The sequence below is a fragment of the Rhinatrema bivittatum genome, chromosome 7 (genome assembly GCF_901001135.1).
Source record: "Rhinatrema bivittatum chromosome 7, aRhiBiv1.1, whole genome shotgun sequence".
NCBI classification, from domain to species: domain Eukaryota; kingdom Metazoa; phylum Chordata; class Amphibia; order Gymnophiona; family Rhinatrematidae; genus Rhinatrema; species Rhinatrema bivittatum.
The window spans coordinates 289207130-289231087 of record NC_042621.1 but is presented as its reverse complement, the minus strand read 5'-3'; the positions used below and the strand labels follow the sequence as shown (position 1 = coordinate 289231087).

The window sequence follows — 23958 nt, the reverse complement described above, 5'->3', positions numbered from 1 at the left end:
CTAACTTAGTTCAGGTCCCATTTAACTGACCGATCACAAAAAAGTAAGTATGGGCTGTTTTAATTCAGACTAGTATGCATTTGGCAGAGATTTGCCTTTTCCGATACATACGTCATTATGTAAATGTCTTGTAATTCTTTGAAGTTAACTATAAATTATATGCTGCTGATATATAATTCTTTCTTCCCATGAAGTTACTACTCAATGTTGACAAAATCGAGCTGCTTATTCTATCATGGCAGGTCCTTGTGGATAGGCCCTCTGTACCTATTAAAAGAACAATTCACGACTTAGGAATTATTTTGGAGTCATCCATGCATGATCACATTAGATCAGAGTCAAATCTGCTTTCTTAAAATTAAGGATGCTTCACAGACTTAAGCTGTTATTAGAGCCGAATGCCTTTCGTGCTTGACGAACCTTGGTATTTCCATTGCTGGACTACTGTATTTCTCTTTTCACTGGCTCAGCCAATAACTCCCTCAGGGGCCTTACAGATCCTTCAGAATTCTACTGGCCGTGGTCTGACTGGAGTAAGCTCACCTGTTCTTCACTCTCTACATTGGCTCCCACTCTTTTGCCATGCGAGATACAAGCTGGTTTACTTGATAGGTACGGTAATTAATAATCCTGAAAATCCTTGGCTCTTCTGGTATTGTGTGGGTCGATCAACCTACAAGTCCTTTGTCCTCAGCTAACAAAGGCCTGTTAGAACTTCCCTCTCTGATGCTTGCTCACTTAGCTGAGCCTAGGAAGCCTGCCTTTTCACTAGCAGGTCCACATATATACATGCATATATACAGTCTTAGACTGTATATATGTCTTTTACGGAAGATATCGGACTTGCTTCAAGAAAGTTCTGAAGAAACCTGTTTAAGGAAGCTTTGAACATACAGATAGCCCCCGAGGCTCCTGCTTGCCTCTTTTCTGTCAGGATGTTTACATATTAAGCAGCTCTCGCACATGTTCACTATGTACATATAAGTGCTTAGTTTTTGTTTTATTTTGTAGCCCACTTTGAACATTTTTTTTTTTATTTTGAGAATTTATATGCTGCCAATCCAGTGCTCTTGGTGGCTTACAATTATGAAAAAGAAACAAAAAAAGACAAACAAATCATAGAAAAGAAAATACAGCTCCAAAGCAGAAAAGAATGTGGGTTTTAGGGGTTGTTTTGTTAATAAGTAGAATATGGTGAAACAGAATACAAGGAATTAGAGAGAAGCAGCTTAAAGATTTTTCAAAACAAACTGAATGTTTAAATTTTGTGGCACTTGCTACTGCAGGGTGGTGATCTTGGTGCCTTCTTTGCTGGCTGAGGCCTCAGAGGTAAAGTCTCCAAGGCTTAACCCTTTCAGAGCAGCAGTGGCAATCATTCTTCCCTTTCCATAGGGTCTGAAGTGCATCCCTGCACAGGACAGGAACCCAGGCCTCCCTTTTTCACACTCACGACAGTTGCAACATTAAATGAGATGCAATGAGAAATTAAGAGGCTCTCTTACCAATTTCCTCTGGCAGGTGAGTGAGGAGATTCTCCCCCAGTCCAAGATGTGTCAGGTTGGTAAGGTGCCCGATCCCTCTTGGCAGGGTGCTTAGCTGATTATTAGTCAGGACTAATTTCTGCGTGACAAAAAAGTTACACACAAAAGAAAAATTACAAAAGTTAACCAACAGCAAATGAAAGGGGTCATTCTCCCAGTTCATGAAATGTGGTGACCTGTAGAGAATCAGAATCTCAATACCAGAAAGCAAACAGACGGCGGAGGAAGATGCTCTTCCCACCCCCCTTCAGGGAGAAGTGGAGTAACACTGCTAGGGCACCAGAGAATAGCCCTGTACGAGAACGAATAAAGTAAAAGGGATGATCTAAAACTGACCTCTGTAGTCAGGTACCTGCCAATAGCCAAGAGCCTTTAAGTCTGGATAGCATGGGGAAGCACTTTTGTGATTCTTAGTTTTCTCACTAATGTCACTGAAGTGTCAGCACGTTATGCTCTGTGAGGTCAATATTAGCCTGCCGGTGTTAGGTAACGTTATCGGGATAACTTTATCCAGATATTCAGCAGAACATGTCCAGATAAAGATACCCAGGTAATTTCAAGACGGCTCATTTTCCAACCGGACTTAGCTGGCTAACTTTAGGCAGGCAGCCCCGAGTACCAGCGCTCACCAACTAAAAATATAACCGTACCCCGAAATGCCTCTCACTGTCACTTTTATCCAACTAAACTCTGTGCAGAAATGATACACGAAGACAAAATCTAGCTGGACTGATGGGAGAAAAATTCAAATCTCGGGTTTTGTAGGGGGTAACTCAAAAGATTACTTAGCCAAACCCTTTGAATATCAACCTGTCTGTGTTTAGTAAGCCGGAACTTCATAAGGACCACTACTTAAAGCAGACATGTTCAGCAAACACAGGTCTGTTTGTTTCTGCTAATGCTTTCTACTCACACCTGCAGAACCTTTTGTTGTGCACTGAAATATTTAGAATAGATTTCTATTGTTTCCAATGACGTGCCTATAAAGTACTTGCTTTTGAGACATTTCTGGAATAAAAATAAATGCTTCTTCTCATTCACCTTCCTGGTTTAGCTCTAACATTTCTTTTGGCTGAATGCACTAGAGGCTGGCACTATGCATATGCCAAAGGGTGCTCATCACTAACGCTCTCACCGTACGTGAAGGTATGCCAGGTTCCTCCTGCTTCCTTCTCAAACAAAACCAGCTTCTATTGGGCAATCATGCCAGAAGCCTTCGTTCACAAGTTCCTGGGGTACTTCTCATTTGTTTTACAACCTCACCCAGCCCAGATTTGGCAGAAAGAGTCTCTAGCCAGGAGTCACAGACTGTGATTCTCTCTGGTACCTCATGGGACTGTGAATACTGCCTCCGTAGCCTTCCACATGACCGTGCACGGCCCTGCACTGCTGTTTTAAGTTGTGATATTTCATGTGGTGCACCAGCAGTATACACGCACACGTTACTGCCAAGTAACACTGCAAGCTTGTTCATGCTGCAGATGCTTCGCGTCAGGTATGCCCTGCGGATTCAGAGCTCCTGGCTCAAGGTCTAAAAGATTTTACGAGTCTGAAAACTGAGAACAGACATCGAAGATTAACAAAGAGAAAGCCTTACCTGTAGATCCTTAAGATATGCAATTTCATTTGGCAGAGATTCAAGTTTATTCTCCTCCAGATCCAGCTCTCTTAATTTCCTCAGGTTTCCAATGCCGTGCGGAAGTTTCTTCAGGAGATTGTTTGACAATATGAGAACCTGGAGGAGAAATATCAATGCGTCAATGTAACGCAGCAGGGGTGGATTCTAGACCAGAGGTATTCATCAGGGTCCTTTCAAGGGCCAGATCAGGGTAAGCAGAATATGTAAATGAACCACGCTCTCAGACTAAGCGTATGCAAATACAGCTGAGGAATATTCATTGTGGATGCCCTGAAAAGCAGACACCCCCCCCCCCCCCGTCTGCAGCCCCTGAGAACTGGAAGTGAATATCAGGATTACGAGATGAATTGCTCAAAACATCAACTTTCCTGTTTTTTGGCTCTACTGCCTCCTCCTTTAGCTTTATTTCTAGGTCTTCCTTCTGTTTCGTTTTAGGAAATTGTTGCTTTAGTAAATGGTTTTATTATGACCCCAGCTCCTTTTATAAAGTCTCCCTGCCCAGTTCGCTCTCCAGCGTGGCTTATGCTGTAGTTCTGCTGAACGCGGGTTTCTGATTCAGCTGGATCTCCTTACACGGGCGCAGGAGGTAAGCAGAGGAGCATTAAGAAAATCTTTAAATAGGAATACCTCCAAAATAAATGTCAGAAGGGAGAATCTTAACAGACTGCTTCACTCATTTCTTAGAATGGCTGCTTAAGGCCACTGCAGTTCTGCATTTGTAATGGACAAAAGTTTCCCACAGGACATCTCTGTGTGTCTGCTATACAGCAGTAGTAAAAACAAGAAATTGCTATTCTGGGTCAGACCAAGGATGCATCAAGCCCAGCATCCTGTTTCCAACAGTGGCCAATCCATGCTACAAGTACCTGGCAATTACCCAAACACTAAGAAGATCCCATGCTACCGATGCCAATAATAGCAGTGGCTATTCCCCAAGTCAAATTGATCAATAGCAGTTAATGGATTTCTCTTCCAAAAATGTATCCAAACCTTTTTTTAAACCCAGCTACATTAACTACTCTAACCACATCCTCTGGCAACAAATTCCAGAGCTTAATTGGGTGTTGAGTGAAAAACTTTTCTCTGATTAGTTTTAAATGTGCCACATGCTAACTTCATGGAGTGGCCCCTAGTCCTTCCATTATCCAAAAGAGTAAATAACAGATTCTCATCTACCCGTTCTAGACCTCTCCTGATTTTAAAGACCTCTATCATATCCCCCCTCAGCCGTCTCTTCTGAAAGCAGTGAAAAGGAGCGCTAGAGGGGAAGAGCTGTTGTGGGACTGTGAAACCAGGTAGAGGATTTCCCTATGTTCAGTTCTCACCACATGCAAGAGGCAGGCAGTTTAGGAATATCTGCATTAATCATTATAACAGAATAGGTCTCATGGTTGGAAGGCTGATGTCCAGGGGCAGTTCTATAATGAGGCAAGGTGAGGCAGTAAGATTGCCCCCCCCCCTGAAACCTTCCTGCCACAGCTGCCTCACCCTTCATGCAGGCAAACTCTGGCAGCAGGACTGGCCACATAGTGAAGTGACATGCTGGCAGGGTTTCCACTCCCTGCCAGCAAAAGAAAGGTCCTGCGGCAGTGCCAGCGCAGGTGAAAGTGTGCAGCATGGTGGAGAAGAGAGTAGAACAGCACAGAGTCCTGGGGATAGAGGTGGAGTCTTGTCTGTCTGTGTCTCTGTGTCTAAGAGTGCCTGTATATATGTGTATGAGAGAAGTTAAAGTTTGTGCACCCTCCAATCTCCGGAGAACTAGATATGTAAAGTTCCCAGGTATGGAGAGTGGGAGGTTTTTTTTTTTATCCTTTTAATTATTGAATATTTTGAAATATTTTATTAGTATTTGATAATGTTAAACATTTTTATACGTGTTTTTAATTGGCTGAATTTCTCAGCAGATTTGACATTTTTATTGGTATGTTTAATGTTTTATATTTCTGGGTTGTTTGCGCATTACTTACAAAGTTTGGCTTCTTGGGATTTCCAGTTCAGTTTTTGTCTGCACATTTCAATTTATATTTTATGATCTCTTTATTCTGTATTTGGTGAAAGTCTGTCTTCTGCTTGTGTGACTGAGGCCTTAGGTATTCTGCTAGCGTGTAGTTTCTGTGCAGGGATTTACATCAACCTGGCTTTAATCTGTTTTCCTAATAGGAGGGTTATAGGTGTTTAGGGCCTGATGTAATATTTGCAGTATAGCTTTTCCATAGGTTGAGTGGTGGCAGTTGTGATATGGAGGGCTTCCTATACTGGAATTGTAGTTCAGTTTATTCCTGGCTTTCTGTGGGCCCAGTGCACTTTACCATAGGCCTAATACCGCATGGGATCCAGTAAACTGCCTTGATTAATATGAGAAAGCTAGTTTAGTAAGTCTATTAAACTATTATGGAAAATGGGGGTTTTTTTGCAGTGTGTGTCTATAATAATATATATGCTGCTGTAAGTGATTTTTATTTCAGAAGTTTGTACTTTGAGAGTCTATTTTCCATATGTAATCTGCCTTTTTCAGTTGGGGAAACTTAATACATTTTAAAATGGAAAAGAATGCATAAGTTTTAATTATGTGGGGTGGGGAGGGGAGGGAAGGGGGAATGAAAGGCTGTAAGGTTTGTCTAGGGCATCTAATACCCTTGTATCAGTCCTAAGAGAGAGTATGTCACTCACACACACAGACTCCCACCATTCACCAACCTCTCACACCCCCAGGGGGCAGATCCTGGAGAAGGTTGGGAGGCAGGCAATAGGGAATGGGGGAGTCCTATTTCTAGAGCCAGGGGGGGGGGGGGGAGTAGGATGGCCATAGGGCACCCTGTCCCATTAAACATTTCTACGGCATCCCCTAGTGCGGACGCCGAAAACTGAGAACTAAAAAACAACAGGCCCAAAAACAGTGAATAGATCAGGGGGCTGCAAAGAAGGGAAGCCAGGGTTCAAATCCTCTTGCCATTCCTTGTGATCTGGGGCAAGTCACTTCACCCTCCATTGCCTTCCCCCTGCCCTCACTGATTTCACCTGCACCGGAGCATTGGGGGGGGGGGGGGGTAACCATTTCATCCTTCGCCTCAGGCAGCAGATTGCCTTGAGCTGCCCCTGCCGATGTCATACGGCTTTCCACAGAATGCGCGTACAATTCTACATCTCTCTGGGTGAAGAATTCTTCCTGCAGCTGTGCGAAATCTTCACTTTCCTAGCGTGTAGCAGATGGACTCAGGACCAATGGGTATAGTGTACTCCTGCTAGCAGTTGGAGACGGATCAGATTTCAATCTGACGTCAGCCCCTAGTACATATACCCCTGCAGGAAGTGCAGCTCTTCAGTATTTTCCGTCTCCATAGCAGTTAGGCACTATGCACGCTAGCAGTGTTAGAGTAATTTTACCAAAGAAAACCAAATTAAGAAGAAAATCTTACCTCTACAGATGAGTCCCGCTCTCCTGCGGTGACACCCGTTGGGTCTCTCCCCCAGTTGAGATTCCCCGAGGTGATTTCCGTGATCCCTCGGAGGTAAGCCTCGGCGGCCAACCCTCAGCGGGGACCTAGCCCCGGACATCGGGTGAGGCTGAGAGGCAGCGGGTGCAACCTCGAGCGTGGCGGTGAAGGTATTTTCCCTCTCCCCCCCGCAGCCGGAGACCGCCCGGAATTAAACCGGGAAGCGCCGAGACAAGGTAAGGTAGAAATCTATTTAAAAGTCTCCGGTCTCCGAAGCTCGAGGAGACGCACACGTCGCCAGCCAGGACAAGTGCCATCGGGTTGATTGGCCCTAGCAGGGCTAGACCCCGGTCAGATCAGAGGGCCCTCCCATGTGGATACCTTCCGAGGTGGTCACCATATTGTCTGTGTGGTCGCAGTCACCATTTTGGCTCTGTTTGCCGCCCTGTCCGCCGTGACGAGCCGTGCGCACAAATACCTTGTGCGCACGTCGCACGCACAAGTACCGGGCGCAAAAGCGACGCGCTTAGCCACGCGCTTACTGTCCCGAGCGCATAATTTCGACCTGTACACACAAACCTACACGTGCAACTTCGACACACACCGGAGCGCACAACTTTATTTTCCGGTGGTGCAAAAGCCATGGCACCACCGGAAAATAAACTCAAAGCTCAGGGCCTTTGCCCAGCAAGCCATATTAGAGCTGCACAACATGAGGAGGCCACGACCCTGTGTATACAGTGCGAAGAGGCCCTAGGGGACCCAACTCATGGCCCTCCCCAGCCAGTACCGGACCCCAGCCTCTCGAGCAGTACGCCGGACCTAGCATTACACAGCGGGACCCCCCTCAAACAGGGCTCCCCAGGGACATGGTGCCCCCTAGTCTAGACCCAGCATCTATCTCCTGGGTGGAATTCTTCTAAGGTCTGCATACCTTCGTCCACATGCAACCGGGGCCTCTTATAATGCGGCCTCAGGCTCCACCAGAGGACCTCAACATGCCAGGACCCTCTATGCCCAGGGAAGTGATCCCACCACCCAGAAGCCCCACCTTCGGGGACACGGACATCTCAGATGAGGAGTCAGAACCCCTGGAGGAAGGGGGGGGGAACTCCCTTCGGGGACAGAACCCCATCGAACCATGAAACGCTTCTTCACCAAGGACGAGCTTCCAGACCTGGTCATACACAGCTTAAAAGAGTTTGCCATCCCGGGCACAAGCGCCTCGGGGGAACCTAAGATGAACCCACTTTTGGAGGGACTCAGTCAGACCTCCCGCCATTTCCCACTATTACAAGCCATCCAGCAACTAATTGACCTGGAATGGGATGCCCCAGAAACCACGTTCAAAGGGGGCCGGGTTCTGGCAGCCATGTACCCTCTGGACCCAGGCACCAAAGATCTCCTGGCATGTCCGAAAGTGGATGCCATGGTCTGCGTGATCTAAGCGCACTACTATCCCGGTGGAGGGAGGAGCAGCACTCAAGGATGCTCAAGACAGACGTCTGGAATCTGTCCTCAAACAGTCCTTTGATGTCTCCGCTATGTCTTTACAGATCGCGGCCTGCTGTACAATGGTGACACGCGCCTGCTTAGCACAGAACAGGAACACTCCTGGGGAAGCCCTGGAACCAGCTGTATCATTCCTTGCGGACACCGCTTCGGATCTGGTACGCACAGCAGCTAGAGGAGTCTTATCCGCCATGGCAGCCAGAAAACAAATCTGGCTCCGAAACTGGTCAGCCGACGCATCCTCCAAAACAAGACTCACAAGGATGCCTTTCAAGGGAACACTCCTGTTCGGAAGCGAACTAGAGAAACTAGCCAACAAATGGGGCAAGTCCCCACTGCCGCGGCTACCGAAGGACAGGAATAAGAGAAACCAGCGCTCCTTCCCCCGGACCTCCAGGGGCAGAGGATCACAGCGCTTCAACCCATATAGAAGCTCATATCAAGCGGCCCGCCCCACAGGCCGGAGCCAGTCCTTTCGGAACAAGCACAATAAAAGGGGAGCCAGCTCGGGCCCAGGCCCCAGCCGCACCCCACAATGAAAATCAGCCAACCCATCCAAAGGAAGAAGCCATAGGGGGCAGACTTTCCCTATTCTACCAAAGATGGGTCGTGATAACTTCGGACAAGTGGGTCCTATCCATCATTCGAGAGGGATATTACCTAGATTTCCACCACCTCCCTCTGGACAAGTTTGTGGAATCTCCCTGCCACAACCCTTCCAAGAGAATGGCGGTGGAATCTACACTGACCAGATTACTAGCCTTAAAGGCTATAACACCGGTGCCTCCACAACAAATAAATACTGGCCATTATTCTATTTTATCATTCCCAAGAAGGAAGGAACGTTCAAGACCTATTCTGGACCTCAAGGCGGTCAACCGTCACCTAAAGATTCCTCACTTCCGCATGGAAACCCTACGCTCGGTAATAAGGGCGATACAACTGGATCTGTCGGAAGCCTACCTACACATTCCGATCCATCAAGAGCATCAGCATTTTCTACGCTTCTTGATCCTGGACCGTCACTACCAGTTCCGGGCACTACCTTTCGGGTTAGCCACTGCATCCCAGACATTCACCAAGATCATAGTGGTGGTGGCCGCAACACTGAGGAAGGAATCCGCGTGCACCCTTATCTAGACGATTGGCTGATCAGAGCGAAATCCCCAGAGGAAAGCCACCAGACAACCAGAGTCAAAACTCTACTGGAGAGCCTCAGGTGGGTGGTCAACACAAACAAGAGCCTGCAGTCTTCCCAATCTCTAGAATACCTGGGAGTCCGGTTCAACACCCAACAAAACAAGGTCATCTTGACACAGACAAGGAGATCAAAACAGATGACCCAGTTACGAACCCTGTTGAGCGAACTTCGCCCCACAGCTTGGGATTACCTACAAGTCCTTGGCCTCATGGCATCCACACTGGAAGTAGTGCAATGGGCACGAGCTCACATGAGACCCCTACAACGCTCACTACTATCACGATGGAATCCACTGTCCCAGAACTACACCATACAGCTTCAGCTCCCGGACAGAGTTCGGGCCCAACTATGATGGTGGCTACAAGAAGCCCATCTGAGCCAGGGAATGAGACTATCCTCCCCAACCTGGATCCTACTCACCACGGATGCCAGCCTACAAGGATGGGGAGCACACTGCCAGGAGCTAACCGCCCAAGGGCAATGGAATAAAGAAGAGTCGGGATAGAATATCAATCGCCTAGAAGCCCGGGCAGTCAGACTAGCCAGCCTAAGGTTCATTCTACTAGAGCCCAGGCAGTGTCCTGGGCGGAAACCAAGATGCTGTCACCTGCCAAGATCTGCAGGGCGGCGACATGGTCCTCCATCCACACCTTCTTCAGGTTTTACCGCCTGCATGTTCAGGCTCAGGAGGACACAGTATTTGCAAGGGCAGTACTAAGTGGGTCACAGGCAGCCTCCCACCCGGTTTGGGAGTAGCTTTTATACATCCCATTGGTCCTGAGTCCATCTGCTACATGCTAGGAAATGGAGACATTACCTACCTGATAATTTCGTTTTCCTTAGTGTAGACAGATGGACTCAGCATCCTACCCACGGCTGCGGTTACTCATGGAATTCTCGGGGGACATCCCCGGGAGCGAGTGATTCACGGGTAAGCCATGCTTTCCTTCATCTAGGACACCCTCCCTACCAGATGTCGACATTTCTCGGTTGAGGGCACTAGCGGTCTCCAGCTATAGCCAATTCATCCAGTTCAAATTAATCAAGTTATAAAGTTTAATCAAGTTATTCAGTCATACATATATCCACAATGCTTTTTGAGGAGAATACTGAAGAGCTGCACAGGGGTATATGTACTAGGGCTGACATCAGATTGAAATCTGATCTGTCTCCAACTACTATCAGGAATACACTATACCCATTGGTCCTGAGTCCATCTCTCTACACTAAGGAAAACGAAATTATCAGGTAGGTGATTTCTCCATTTGTATTTCACTCATTACCTTCTCAGAAAAAAAAAAAATTACTGCAGGATGTGTCTAGCCATGCATTGCTAGGAAGCTAAGTTTCTGTGGATCTCTCACACTAAAAAGAAAGGGAAATACAGGAGCTTGGGAAAGAGCATTGGTAAACTCTGCTCTGCCTTGGTCAATTGTCTTCCTGGGTCAAACGAAGTTGTTTGACTGTGATGGTCCATCTACTGCTAAACTAGATACCAAACCCAGGTTTCCAGGCAATCTTGAGTTCATGGTCTTTAGCCAACTGGGCCTGGGAGTAATGTGGAAAGGTTACAGTAAAGTGTCCTGAAAACTCAAGAGTTGACGATTAGAGAACTTTTTCATGCTATGGAGGAGGTCACCAATTCCATTAAATGCACGATGCCAAAGACATAGGTGTAGCAGAGCTGTTCACCTAAGCCAGGAGTGGGGAACCACTGGTCCTCAAGGGCTGCTAACTGGTTGGGTTTCAGGATATCCCTAATAAATTTGCACAAGATAGATTTGCCTGCAATTGAAAGTATGCTTACTAATTTCTCTTGTACATATTCACTAGGGATATCCTAAAAATCTGACCAGTCTGAAATCCTCAAAGACTGGAGTTTCCCCATACCTGAGCTAAGCTTTGAACCCTCGCTGCCTATGTTTATTTAGCACAACATTTGCTCAAAAGTGCAAAGCAACTTCTTTTCTCTGCAAAGCTATAAGTCAGTGACTGTGCAATGTCACTAGTTCCTCACTTGCAGGCCTTCCTTTTTACTCACCTCCAGGGAAATCAGCCCCGACACATCCTCTGGAATTTTTGAGAGCTGATTTGTAGCCAAATTCAATTCCACCATACTGATCCAAGTCCCAAAATCCAAGGGCAGCGAAGTTAGCTGATTGTCCTGTAATTACAAGCCCAAACGTTTGTGATTGAGATCGCAAAAATACAAAATGTTCAGGAATGTCAGCCTTGAAGTCACTGTCAGTAGTGATAAGACAGAAGGGAGTGGAACCAGTGAAAAGGCAAAATGAGATCTTTACATATGTGCAACATACACTTCTGGAGGCCTCGTGAGCCAGCATAAAAATGGAAAGCCGTCAGCACGAAGTATGAAAGCCCACTGCATTATTTGAATGATCAGCCAGCAGTACAAACTCCACAGCAATACCTGACCATTGACTGGACATGCTTTCCACTTACTAGCTAACATCTGGATGCTCCTTAGACAAATGTGGTGAGCACTGTGTTTTCCTCGGCTGGAGATCCCAGAGTCCTGAAGAACTCTCAAGCACTGTTTAAGAAGCCCCCAATGAAGCTGTCAGGCACAACTCCAACACCCAGACCTTCTTTGAAGAAGCTCAGAATAAAGACAATGGGGCCAATTTTCAAAGGATTTAGCTGCCTAATTTTGGGAGTCAAGCTTCTATATTGGCACTTTGGAAATAAATAGGAAGCCTAAATTTAGAAGCCTAGTGAAACTGAAGACCTAAATTTAGGCAACCAATCAGAGTAAGTTTTCTAGATTTATAAACTGACTTTCCCTAAAGTGGGAGCTATGGTTCTGCAGTTAGGACAGGGAACCATCAATTTTCAGCATTAGGCACCTAACTTAGGGGGTCATTTATCAAAGTGCTATATGGTGTTTTTGCATGCGTTAAGGCATTTTCGCATGCAAAAAACGCCTGCGATGCAAATGAGAAACAGGGGAGGATATTGGAGCGGGACTCACAGTTTTGCGAAGCCATAAACACACAGCTTTAACGCAAATTTTAACTACACCTTTTTCATTTGCGTAAAACTGTGCGATAGGGCTTAATCACGTGCGTTTTTAAGCTCCTGGAGAGCCAGCCTAGATAGCACGGCCCTCCTACCACCATGGGGGGGGGGGGGGGGGGGGGGGAGAGAGAGAGCGCGCGAGAGTGAGACTCTAGCCATAATGCCCTCACACTAAATAGGTATTTATATCTCTATGAAAGGCTCTCTCAGGAGGGCCCTGATAGGCTCCTGGAGCCAGCCTAGCTTTACTAAACATGGTTCGTTCCCCCCCCCAGTGGTTGTATGTAAGAAATACAACAATTCTGGCACATATCGCTAAGTGTGAAAAAGTTATCGCAATTTGTGCTAAGATTGCACTAATACCTATGCAAAGAACTAACTGCCTATTACCATAAAACACACCCCTTTTCCTATCGCATGCGATATTTTTAGTGCATTTGATAAATCCAGGCCTTAGACATCTACCTCTAGGAAAATGAATAGCAGCACTAAATTTAGACTCCCAGAAGAATTTTCTACTGAAGAAAAAAAAAAACCCAAAAAAAACCGTAGGACCCTAAGGGCTAAATTTTCTAATGGCACAGGCCTCTGTGAATCACGCGGTACCGGGGGGGCGGGCTTTCGCAAACCAATAGCGCCACCTTGAAAGGTGGTGCTATTGGGCGCATTACCTTTTCACCGTCAGCGACGTCCGCCCTGGTGCCGCCCCGACTCCTCCCCTTCCGGTGTCGATGCCGCCCAGAACCCGCCCCGATATAGGTATCAGCATGCGAAAAGGGACTTTTCACGTGTGATCCTGTTAGAAAAATGACCCAAGTTTGGCTGAAAATAGAAGCCTAACTTAGGTACCTAAATTTAGGAATGTCAGCTTTTTTTTTTTTTTTGTTTAATTTTATTTTTAATTGAATTTTACAATATATAACACAAGAATCTCTTGTGCCAGAAATGTGTGAAAAAAATGTCAATCGTACAATGATATAGTATTATATCAAGATAATGAAAAAACCAAAGAGAAAAAAAAAAAAGAATATTCACACCTTTTTCACAATCTTAGTGGAAACAAGGGAAGATCAAGAAAGAAAAAAAAAAAAGAGCAAATTAACACTGGTCTGCTTCTCTTTTCTTTATTACAAACACCATCTTCTCTCAAGCCTACTGCTAAAGAGCTAACCCAGGCGTGTGAATCCAGGAGTAATCTCAGCTGAGAAGGTTAGACGTAAATATAATTAAAGTTAAGGTACTTTACAAAGATCTCTCAATATAAACTGTGCTCCTAAGGACAAAACCGCAGACCGCATAGCAAGAAGTTTCTTCCTGCGTTCTTGGGTTCCTCTAGTAATATCAGGAAATATCCATAACCTTAATTTATCCCTTTTTGATCATGATCGGTTAATGTGTCCTTTTGTAAGAAATAGTATTTGGTTCTAAGGTTACATTGTTATGGTTTTTATTTTTTATTTTATTTTTATTTTATTCTTTGTACATTGTTTTATTGTATCGCCCACCTGAGTTATTTGTAAACCGGCATGATGTGCTGCACGAATGTCGGTAAATAAAAGTTAATTAATTAATTAATTAATTAATAAATAACCTTTGGCCATAGAAGGGCAGTAACCTATTACGAAAGAAATACTTTAAAACTACATTTCTATCATTTATTTGTTTTTTATATATTTATTTATTTTATTTATTTAAAACTTTTCTATACCGTCGTTTAGTAGTACACCATCACAACGGTTTTCAGTTAGGCACAAATATGTGGTTTCTCAATTATCCATAGGGTGCCATTATTATACGGTTACATGGTTCAATAATATACTCTAAATGGGGAATGGGTGTGGTTACCATTTATGATTAACTGTCTTTCTAATTTAATACTTAATTGTGAGAAAATAATAAAAAAAATAAGCAATTTTGCTTTTTCTTGGTGACTTCCTGCTTTGTGTATGTGTTGTTATTCCGCTACCTCACTGTGAAATGCTTTTTTGAAGAGCCATGTTTTTAAGCCTTTTTTTTTTTTAAAGAGTTTTAAGTCTTTCATTAGTCTTAATTCCAGTGGTAATGTGTTCCATAATAATGGTCCTGCCAAAGATATATACACAGACGTTCAAAATATGTATCACATTGGTTTACAATAAAACATAAAACAATTAAGTAAAAAATTCAAAAAAGCAAAAAGGTGACTAACAGAGCTCCCCTTTTTGAAACAATAACTTCCTGAGATGATTGAAGAAAAATTGGCTAGATTTAAGGACGCATCTTGCGCTTGATCTTCACTGATTCCCATTGCCTGTTGTAGCAAATAGTATGCTTTAGTAATTACTGGCGTAATCTCGGGGGGAATCTTGAGAAATATAGTTCTTGAAAAGATCCAATGGTGAATGAATAAGCTTAACAAGAAAATTAAGAACTCTCAAATTTGAACTTCTCAAAACATTCTCATCAATGTTCTCTAGCTTCTTGGACTGAATCAGGTCCGACTCAACCAGACCATGTTGAATCTTCTCAACTGTAGAAATTCCAGAGTCCAATGCTTCAATTTTACACCCATGTAAAACAACTGATTTATCAATTCACAGTAACTGCTGTTTAGTATCCAGGGAAACTTTAGTTAGTGAGGAAACAGAGGCTTCTAAAGAAACTAAAGCATTCCAGACAGCGTCCAAAGTAATAAGAGCTGGCTTATTTAAAGTTACCTTAAGAACTGAGCATATCCTGGAATCCAAACCACCTTCACTCAGAAAGTTGTTATTTTACAAAGAGTCTTCCTTCAACTGCCCCCAATGGACGTCTGCCTCAGAGGAATTTCAGGTGAAATTCCTTGAACGGAAGTAGGAGACTCCTCCACTTAACTCCTCCGATGAGACCTCTGATGTATGCGCTAAAACTGCCGTGATAGTCTTCGATGGTTAGATACACAGAATACAAGAGACGGAGGAGTGAAAGTTTGGAGGGTAAACATATGTGATAAGTGATAAAAGGAGAAGCTGAGGTTGGAGGCGGTGCTCACAGCAGGGTTGCAGAAACCGCCTTGGCGTTTGAAAAAGCAAGATTTAAAGTAAAAGAACAACAGAGGAGTTGAAGATTATTTGGAAGATTAAAATAGAGCGGCTTTGTCTATGAGGAAAGTGGCTTCGGTGTTTAAACAAGACCAATGACTCATCTATATACCATTAAGCAACAAGTGGACAAGGAATAAGTGAAGAAGAGGTTCCTGATCTATGATTAGATTCATTTATTGAGCGTAACGGATTAATAAAATTCCCCTGAAGAAGCAGTCAGGCGAAACTAGGGCCCTGTCGGGAGTGATTAAGTATAGGCTAGATAGAGTAAGATTAGGTTTCATTTGGATGAACATTGGGGTTCATTATAATTACATATCTTAAAAAATTGGGAGTGAGGAAGTCTAGGAGAGACAGATCAAGATTAGGCTTCATTTGAATGAACATCTTGAAAAGTTTCATAGATTCCAATGAATGGGATTTAACATTCAAAACAGAGTTTATTGTTGCTGAACACGAGATTGATTGGGGGTTTAAAATTTCAAACAGAGTGTATGCCACATATAGAATTGATAAGATGAGATAATCACATGAATGAGATTAGTCTAATATGTGTTTAGTATAGGAAAATTGTTAAATTAGAAATTATAATCTAGTCTCAGTATTGTGCAAGAAAGTGTTTTGTACAGGTTTTACGAGTGAAGATGTTAGTGTGATTGAGTGTGGATGAGTATGAGTGATATAATGCGTTTTAATTGGGTATTTAAAAGATATTGATGATAGTTTTGTAACCACATAATCATTGGATGGTAAATGCAATTTGTTGTGTATTAATGAAGTATTTGTAAAAGAATACAAATTATTTACAACATTAAGATAATATAAAAATAGTGGTATGTGCTTGTATCCCACTCTGAAAGGAGTGTTTTGTTTTTACTATTAATGGTAAGCACTGAATAAATAATGATATTGCCTGAATTTTGGGTTTTTAGATATATCTATATTTTATTATTATTATTTTTTATTTTGGAGATAATTTGGTTTGAATATTTCTTGAAAATGTTTTTTCATATTTGTAATGAATTTTCTAATGCTTTTGTATTGATAAGATAATAAAGAATATTTATATATTTTCTAAATTGGTATAAGTGTATTAACCTCTTGTATGTTGATAGGGTAAAGTCACTGTACGACAAAGGAGTTAAGCATATCTTACTGTTTTACCTGCATAGAGGAATAAGCAGTAAGGAAAAAGGAGGTGTTAATGCCCTTGTAAAGGTCTTTGGCTAGGCCTCACTTTTAGTACAGAGTTCTGTTTTGGAACCCGTATTTCAAGAAAGACAGAGACAGGATGGAGGCAGTCTAGAGAAGAGCAACCAAAATGGTGTGGAACCAGTATCGGAAGACTTATGAGGAGAGGCTGAAGGATCTAAATATGTACACCCTGGAAGAGAGGAGGTGCAGGAATGATAAAACCTTTCAGCTACCTGAAGGCTGTAATATAATGATGCTTGAACTTTAAACCTTTTCCGTTGGGAAAAAAAAAGAAATCAGTAGAACTAGGGGTCACAAAATGAATATTCAGGGGGGTGACACCAGAAAATATTTCTTCAGGAGAGGGTGCTGAATGTCTGGAATACCCTTTTCCAGAGGAGGTGGTGAAGACGAAAACAGTCAAAGAATTCAGAATGGCCTGGGATAAACACTGTGGATCCCTAAAGACTAGAGGATGGAAATGAAGAAAAGGATGCATGGGAGTAACTGGCTGGTGTGATGGTTACTACCCTTATATCTAATAACCCTTGATGCAACCGCAACATTGCTCTCTGCTTCAACGGCAGGAGGAAAAAAAAAAAAGAGGTATTGGACAACAACTAATGAGGGCCCAGACTTTTCAGTCTGGGGATCCAATAAGCATGGGGGTAATCTGCACAAAGCAGCAATTACTACCCTTAAACAATAAGCCTTGATGCTTTTGACCCAACTACATCATCACTCTCTGCTTTGACGGCAGTGGGGGGTGGAAGAGGAATTGGATTCAGACGATAACCAACATGGGCCCAGACTTTTACAGTCTGGGGTACTGAAAAAACACAGGACTGCTTCTAAGGCCAAGTGCATAAGCAAAACACATTAGGACTGTCTGAATTTTCAGGAAGGCTCATCACCCAGTTAAAATATTGTCAGCAGTACATTTTTTATGCATTATCATAAGGCTTGGGAGTAACTGCACAGAGCAGCAGTTGCTAGCCTTAAGAGAACCATGGGGTAACTTGCACGATGCAGCAGATACTACCATAAGCAGCTTGCTAGGCAGGCTGGATAGGCCATTTTGGTCCTTTTCTGCCCTCATTACTATGTTACTTAGAGGGTCATAAGGCTTTCAAGTGTAGGTTTTGTGTTTCAGGCTCTGTATTGTTTTACTAACCCTTCTCTGAACCATGTCTATCTTTGCATTTGCAGACCACCTTATGTGAATAAATGCCCCAAAGCCGTTCATAGCCTTAAAAAACAAAACAAAACAAAAAAAAAAAAAAAAACACACCACACAATTCAATAAAATATCACTATATATGTATAAAAAAATGAACATAAAACCCAGTCCCAAACCCTATCATCACTAAAAGCGGGTTAAAAATATAATATAGCACATTACATAAATATAATATTTCACAATACAAAATTAGCACGAGACCCCTATTCAAGGTGGGTTCTCGCTTGTGACCTATTAAAAAAGGGTAATATTACCTCTCTCTTTTCCTGCTGCCGATACCTTTACTTATGCAACTGAACATACTGTTAGCTTTACTGAAGTGTTTTCAAACCAGTGATCCACAACATAAGTTCAGGTGTAACACGAAATACTTCTTTCTTGCCGATTCAGCTTTTCCAAAACTCCCTTGCATGTCTGATTTCTGATGTCTTCCCTTGGGATCATACCACTCCAGTCCTAGCCGGCATCCACTGGCTTCTGATAGAGTGCAGAGTTTGATATAAAAATTCTCACTCATTTTTAAGCACATTTCATAAATTTTGCTCCTCCTGATATTCAAGTGCTAGTTCGAAAATATTCTTGTTCACGGCAGCTATGATGATCAACAAAAAAAAAAACCAAAACTGTTGTACCATCTCTTAAGACGGTCCACTTACAAGAACCCAGAGATCGGATATTTCACATGGCAGGTCCTAGATTTTCGAATATGCTCTCAGAGGCCATTAGATTGGAACCTGATTTTACTCTATCCAGGAAGTTCCTGAAAGCTTTTTTTTTTTTTAACCTTGCCTTTTCTACTTAATGTTTTATCTGTCAGATTGTTTTAAGCTGGTCTTTTCTCCCGTTTTGTTTCTTTTGTGTTTATTTTATTGTACAGCTGTATGTATGTTCTGATTATTGTGTATGTGAATTCTTACCCTCCGAGACTGGTGGCCCAGCGGGCTATAAAAGGCGCTAGTACATACATTAATGGATTAGAGCATTCAGTAGGGAGAAGAGTTGCTTCAGGCAAGAGTTACTGCTATTGCCGGCAGCTGCAAAACCTTGATTTTTTTTCTTCCTCCCTACACACGTGGCCTGCAGGATCTCCTCCAGCCAGCAGTGCTTACCTGCTGCTGCTTCCTCCTCTGCCAGGGTCCCGAGTGGTACTGATCACAGAAGGAAGCAGTGGCAGCAGGTAAGCCCTGCTCTCGCGCCTTATCCTGCAGACTGAAGAATACCAGTAGGGGAGGGATGAGAAAGAGGGACAGGTGATCATCTCAAGGGGCGGGGAAAAGAAGGACTGCTGGAGGGGTGGGAGGAAGAAAGCAGAAAGAGCCAGATGAGAAATAAAAGGAATGTCTCAGAGAGATGGAAAGGAAAGGAATTATGCCAGAGGGATGATGGGGGAGTTGATGATGCACCACGAGGAAGCGAGCCCTGTGCCAGGCGTACCACAACATTAAATTGCATGGCTGGCAGCCTTCAGCCTGTCTGAGATCATTACTCCCAGGCCTCCTTCCCGAGTAACAGTAGCTCCTAAATGCCAGAATTCGGTGAGAAATGTAAGAGCACACTCTGCTCGGAACCTGAGATTCACAAATGGTTTGGTAAACGTTACTTTCCATGTGATTTTGGACTAATTTCCGAGTCTGTATTGCTTCCATTTAAAGCTGGTGGACTTTTTTTTTTCTTTTAGCACAAACAAGCAAATCTACTGCGTGGGAGAAATAATTATGCTCAAAAACTGACCACATTACCATGTGGAGAAGCCAGCAAAACAGCATTCCTGGGAACACCAGTGGGTGTAAGCAAAGAGGAAAAAAAAATTATTAACCATAAAATGTCAAAACAACTGATTACCAGATAAAATAAGCAAATATAAGAAGGAGCGACTATTTCATTTAAGTAGAGTTTTGATCTAAAACCACAGCTCATTAACAAGAGGTAGAATAAAACATGCAACCAAACAAGGAGCAAGTAGAAAGGCAGGTCTTTCTTGCACTTTATAAAATATCTGTTTTCATAGCTGGAATCTTTTGTCCTCTTGATGGCATATGATACCTCAATTCCTTTAAATGTCCTTTTCATTCACTGCTTATAAAATGCTCCGACACACTAGTTCTAAATCTCGTCATTTAATCCCCATCTTCTCAGACCTAACTCAACTATCTCCAGTAACATTCAAACTCTCAATTCAATCATCAACGGTTATGCTGCTGTTTTTTAAGCATCCAATATCCTGCACATTAAAATGCAACGGGGAACATGAGAATTTCCTTCAAGCTCATCTGTCTTTGGTTGAGGTCTTAAGATAGTTGTTGAAGCTCGTTCTAGTCATACACATTCCAAGACATCTCCTGATTTCCTTAATACTGTACTGCCCTTTCATCACACAACTCAATTAAACTTGTGCATTGTCAACCTCTAGGCTAGCGATTTCCAAATCAGGTACACCCTGATTTTCAGAATATGCATACGACATATTTCCAAATATATTTCTATGCAAATACACGTCAAGCATATTCATCGTGGATATCTTGAAAACTAAACTGGCTGAAAGTACCTCATGGACAGGCTTTGGAATCATTGTTCTATTCTTTGGACAGGTCATAGCTCTTCTAGTAATCTTCCTTTGGAAATGATTATCCTCTCCGATTTGGGCACATTTTCATATTAATTCAGTTCTTCCATTCACCTATCTAGTTTTCAGCATTTTCATATGAGTTATTGTGAAAGTTATCAGGAAAGGTTTGTCTTTCTGCATGTCACAGCAAACTCTGCAAGAGGGAAGATGCTTAGGAACATGTGGAAAGATCTAGCAAAGCTTGAGGAAGGGTCTAGACTAGCAGCTAAGATTTAATGCTAAAAAAAAAAAAATGCAGTCATGCATTTGAGCTTGAAAAAAAAAAAACCAAAAACCCCAAGGAAGTGATACAGTCTAGGAAGTGAAATTCAAGAAACAAGAGCAGGATCTGGGGGTGATTGTATCTGATGATCTTAAGATGGCCAAACAGGTGGATACAGTGACAGTAAAAGCCAGAAAGATGCTTGGGTGCACAGAGAGGAATGGTGAGCAGAAAAAGAGAGGAGATATTGCCTTTGTGTAATTCCCTGAAGAAAGCTCATTTGGAATGCTGGGTGCAATTCTAGAGAGCACAACTTCAAAAGGATATAAACAGAATGGAGTTGGTCCAGAGGTGGATGCATAGAACAGCCACAGAGTTGAGGTGGTGGAGGTAAAGACAGTCCCTGAATTCGAGAAAGCATGGGACAAGTACAGGGGATCTCCGAGGGGGTGAGAGGGACCGTAGCGTCGATCAGTTGTGTGGATGGGCAGACTAGATAGTCTGTATGATTTTTCTGCCATCACGGTTCTATATTTCTCAAAGACTATGCAGTCCTTCAATACTTCCTCCAAGGAGAATCAAATCAACTGTATACTAGAGAAGTACTGACAAACGTTTACTAGTTTTCTCAGATTCTTCAAACCCCTCTAAGGGCTCTTCTTGTGATTTTTCAGCACAGAGATAGGAAAGGGACACACAATGTACTTTTGGCAACACTGTAGTCCAAACTCAGCCAACCGGCCACTTGCTCCCCTAAATAATTCTTGCCCAAAAACAGTGGTTTGCATAGTTCCACAATATGCTGCAAAACACACCAACTTAATCAATCAATACTGACAATGTCTTCCTGGGTTACGGGCATATGTTTAATGAAAGTCAGTGAAGCACAGGTAAAAGGTACAATGACTTCTCCTTAGTCGTGTCAACATAAGCTATCAACCAAGCTGAAGTGCTCAGCCATTTATACAGTTTTCCACAGGTTCTGTAAGTATTTTTTCAGCATAGCATGCACTAGGAACTCCCAGGAGTCTGTGGTCATTCACAAATATGGCACAAAATATTGTTCATTTAAAAAAAAAAAAAAAAATTAACTGTTGCTATTAATAGGGGGAACAGTGTTCTTACTACAATCCATGCTTAAGCATATTTTTATTTATTTATTTTTATTTCGTGATTTTTTTATATACTGCGGCACGTTAATAACATCACCTCGGTTTACAATAAACAATAAATCAGCAACAGACATTCAGGTGTACATAAAAAATATCAATTAAGAATAAATTAAGAACCATATCATCCTTTGGTCAGCTATCTTAAGTTGGTTTAACCAAACCTCTACAGCTGAGCAGTGCCTAAGGATACTATGAAAGCACAATGTGTACCCCTACCTGGTAGTAGTCAATTCTCCACATATAAATACAAACAGATCGCTTTTTGAGCATTCATTGCACTGGAGTTGGCAATACAGGCAGAAAGGCACCAGCCAACCATGCTTACATAATGAAAACAGTAACGGCAAGCTGGTCAAAGCAAAGATTTAGTAGCAGTGAACCAGGCGGTGAATCTGGGCATAGCCACACCAGATGCCATGGTTGGCTGCAGCACAGTGTGATACTGTTAACTTTCTTGGTGCAGAACCTGCTTTTCAACATTATTTAGCACCTGCATGAGAACACCTTTCTCTTAGCATTTTTGGAAAAACAGATTTCTGTATGACATTTTAATAGTAGCAAATGAATCGAAGGAGGCAAATATAAGTCCAACACTGTTAAGCATTGCACAACAAAAGCTAAACTCAGCAAAAAATTTGAGTGAAGATAGCATGCAAAGATTTGCAAAAGCTGAAAAACCTGTTCCGCAACATGCTTTTGACTGAAATCAATTTACCTTTTCCACAACAAATACCAAACAATTCCTGCAGTGATTTTTTTTTTTGACTCTTTAATCTCCTGCAAAGTTTCAATGTCTTGACGTCATCTTGGTTATACAGTGCAGTATTGTTGAAACGTTTGCTACAGTATAGTCCCAGGACTAAAAGCTTCAAAAATAATCTTTCCAGGTTGGATGGTGAGTGCGAGTTTAACGTCCTCTGCTGCACAACAAGACAAAGTGCAAGGACCTTGTGGGGTTTATGTTAAGAAGCTGTTCGATTAGTGAGATGAAGAGACTTTAAAAGCTCACACTTTGTTTAAACAAGGCATTGGCAAACTTTAGATTTCTATTCTGCTTTGCGAGGCTGGTTGGCATCTTCAGAGCAGATTACAATGCCATGATACAGCGATCAGCGTGAGAGTACAGTAAGATTACAGGTAGTTATTACATTATTATATAGCCCAAGACAGGGATTCAGTACGGAACAATGACCTAGAAGGGTCGAGGTGTAACGTACACAGTCATTAAATGTACGGGGTCCATGAGTGCCCTTAGGATTTTCTGGATGCTGCAGTCTTGTCGGTGTCTGCGTGGCTGGGCTGTTGGGAGCTGGCAATGACAGGTTTGTTAGGCTGAGTATTTTGCTGGCCAAAGAACCATGTCGAAAAGAGATATAGTGATTGATGCCCTGTAAAGTATGGGGAGCAGAGTGTGCCACAGGTCTGGCGCCGCTCCTCTGAAGGGTCTAGATCTCGGGGTTTTCAGTGAAGGAGTGGGCAGATGTTGCTTTTGGGCTGATGGTAATATTTTGGGTGTGGTTGAACTCCCTCAGTTTCTCTCTCCCTTTCCCATGTCAGACTCAAGCCTCCAGTCACCAGTACAGACAGGGAGGGAAAAGCAAGCCGTATCTCCATTGCTATACCAGCACTTACATATGAATCTCTTTTTTTTTTTTTTTTTTTTTTTTAATAGAAATTTACTTTTAAATAAAAATACACATGTTAAAGTAAAATGCATACCAGCACATTATTCAGCTTGTGGGGCCATATATTTGTATATGTTATGGACAAATGCTGCAACAAAGGCAAATTTAGCCATGGTTATTCTCCTTGGGTGTATGTTGAAAAATATACTTTCAGTTTTATCTGGGCAGGTGCAAGTGCATTATTTTTTTTTTATTGCATTTACAAGTTAGCCCATAATTTGTCTCAATGTATTTTATTTCTACTTCCGAGCTTCTTTTAAAATGGCAACACTGTCTGGTTTTAAATCTCTTCATTTCAGAAGTCACTGCTCGGTTATTTGTGCCACCAGTGTCTTTGCTTGACCGGTGTTTACATTCGAGACTGGAGAAAAGATCATGATCTGAACTGCAAACCAAACCCTCACCCATCAC

General features: G+C 42.8%; 1 protein-coding gene across 3 annotated transcripts in view; it reads right to left on the bottom strand.

Annotated features, from left to right (window-relative positions):
* Positions 1–23958, bottom strand: part of LOC115095977 (leucine-rich repeat protein SHOC-2-like) — a 101774-nt gene that overhangs the window by 2671 nt on the left and 75145 nt on the right. For all 3 annotated transcript variants that reach the window (XM_029610370.1, XM_029610368.1, XM_029610369.1), the window contains exons 6-8: positions 11369–11491; positions 3139–3276; positions 1503–1620 (exon numbers count right to left, since the gene is read on the bottom strand). In XM_029610370.1, coding sequence (XP_029466230.1) covers positions 1503–1620; positions 3139–3276; positions 11369–11491 — 379 coding nt within the window. The remainder of the gene's footprint in view (positions 1–1502; positions 1621–3138; positions 3277–11368; positions 11492–23958) is intronic.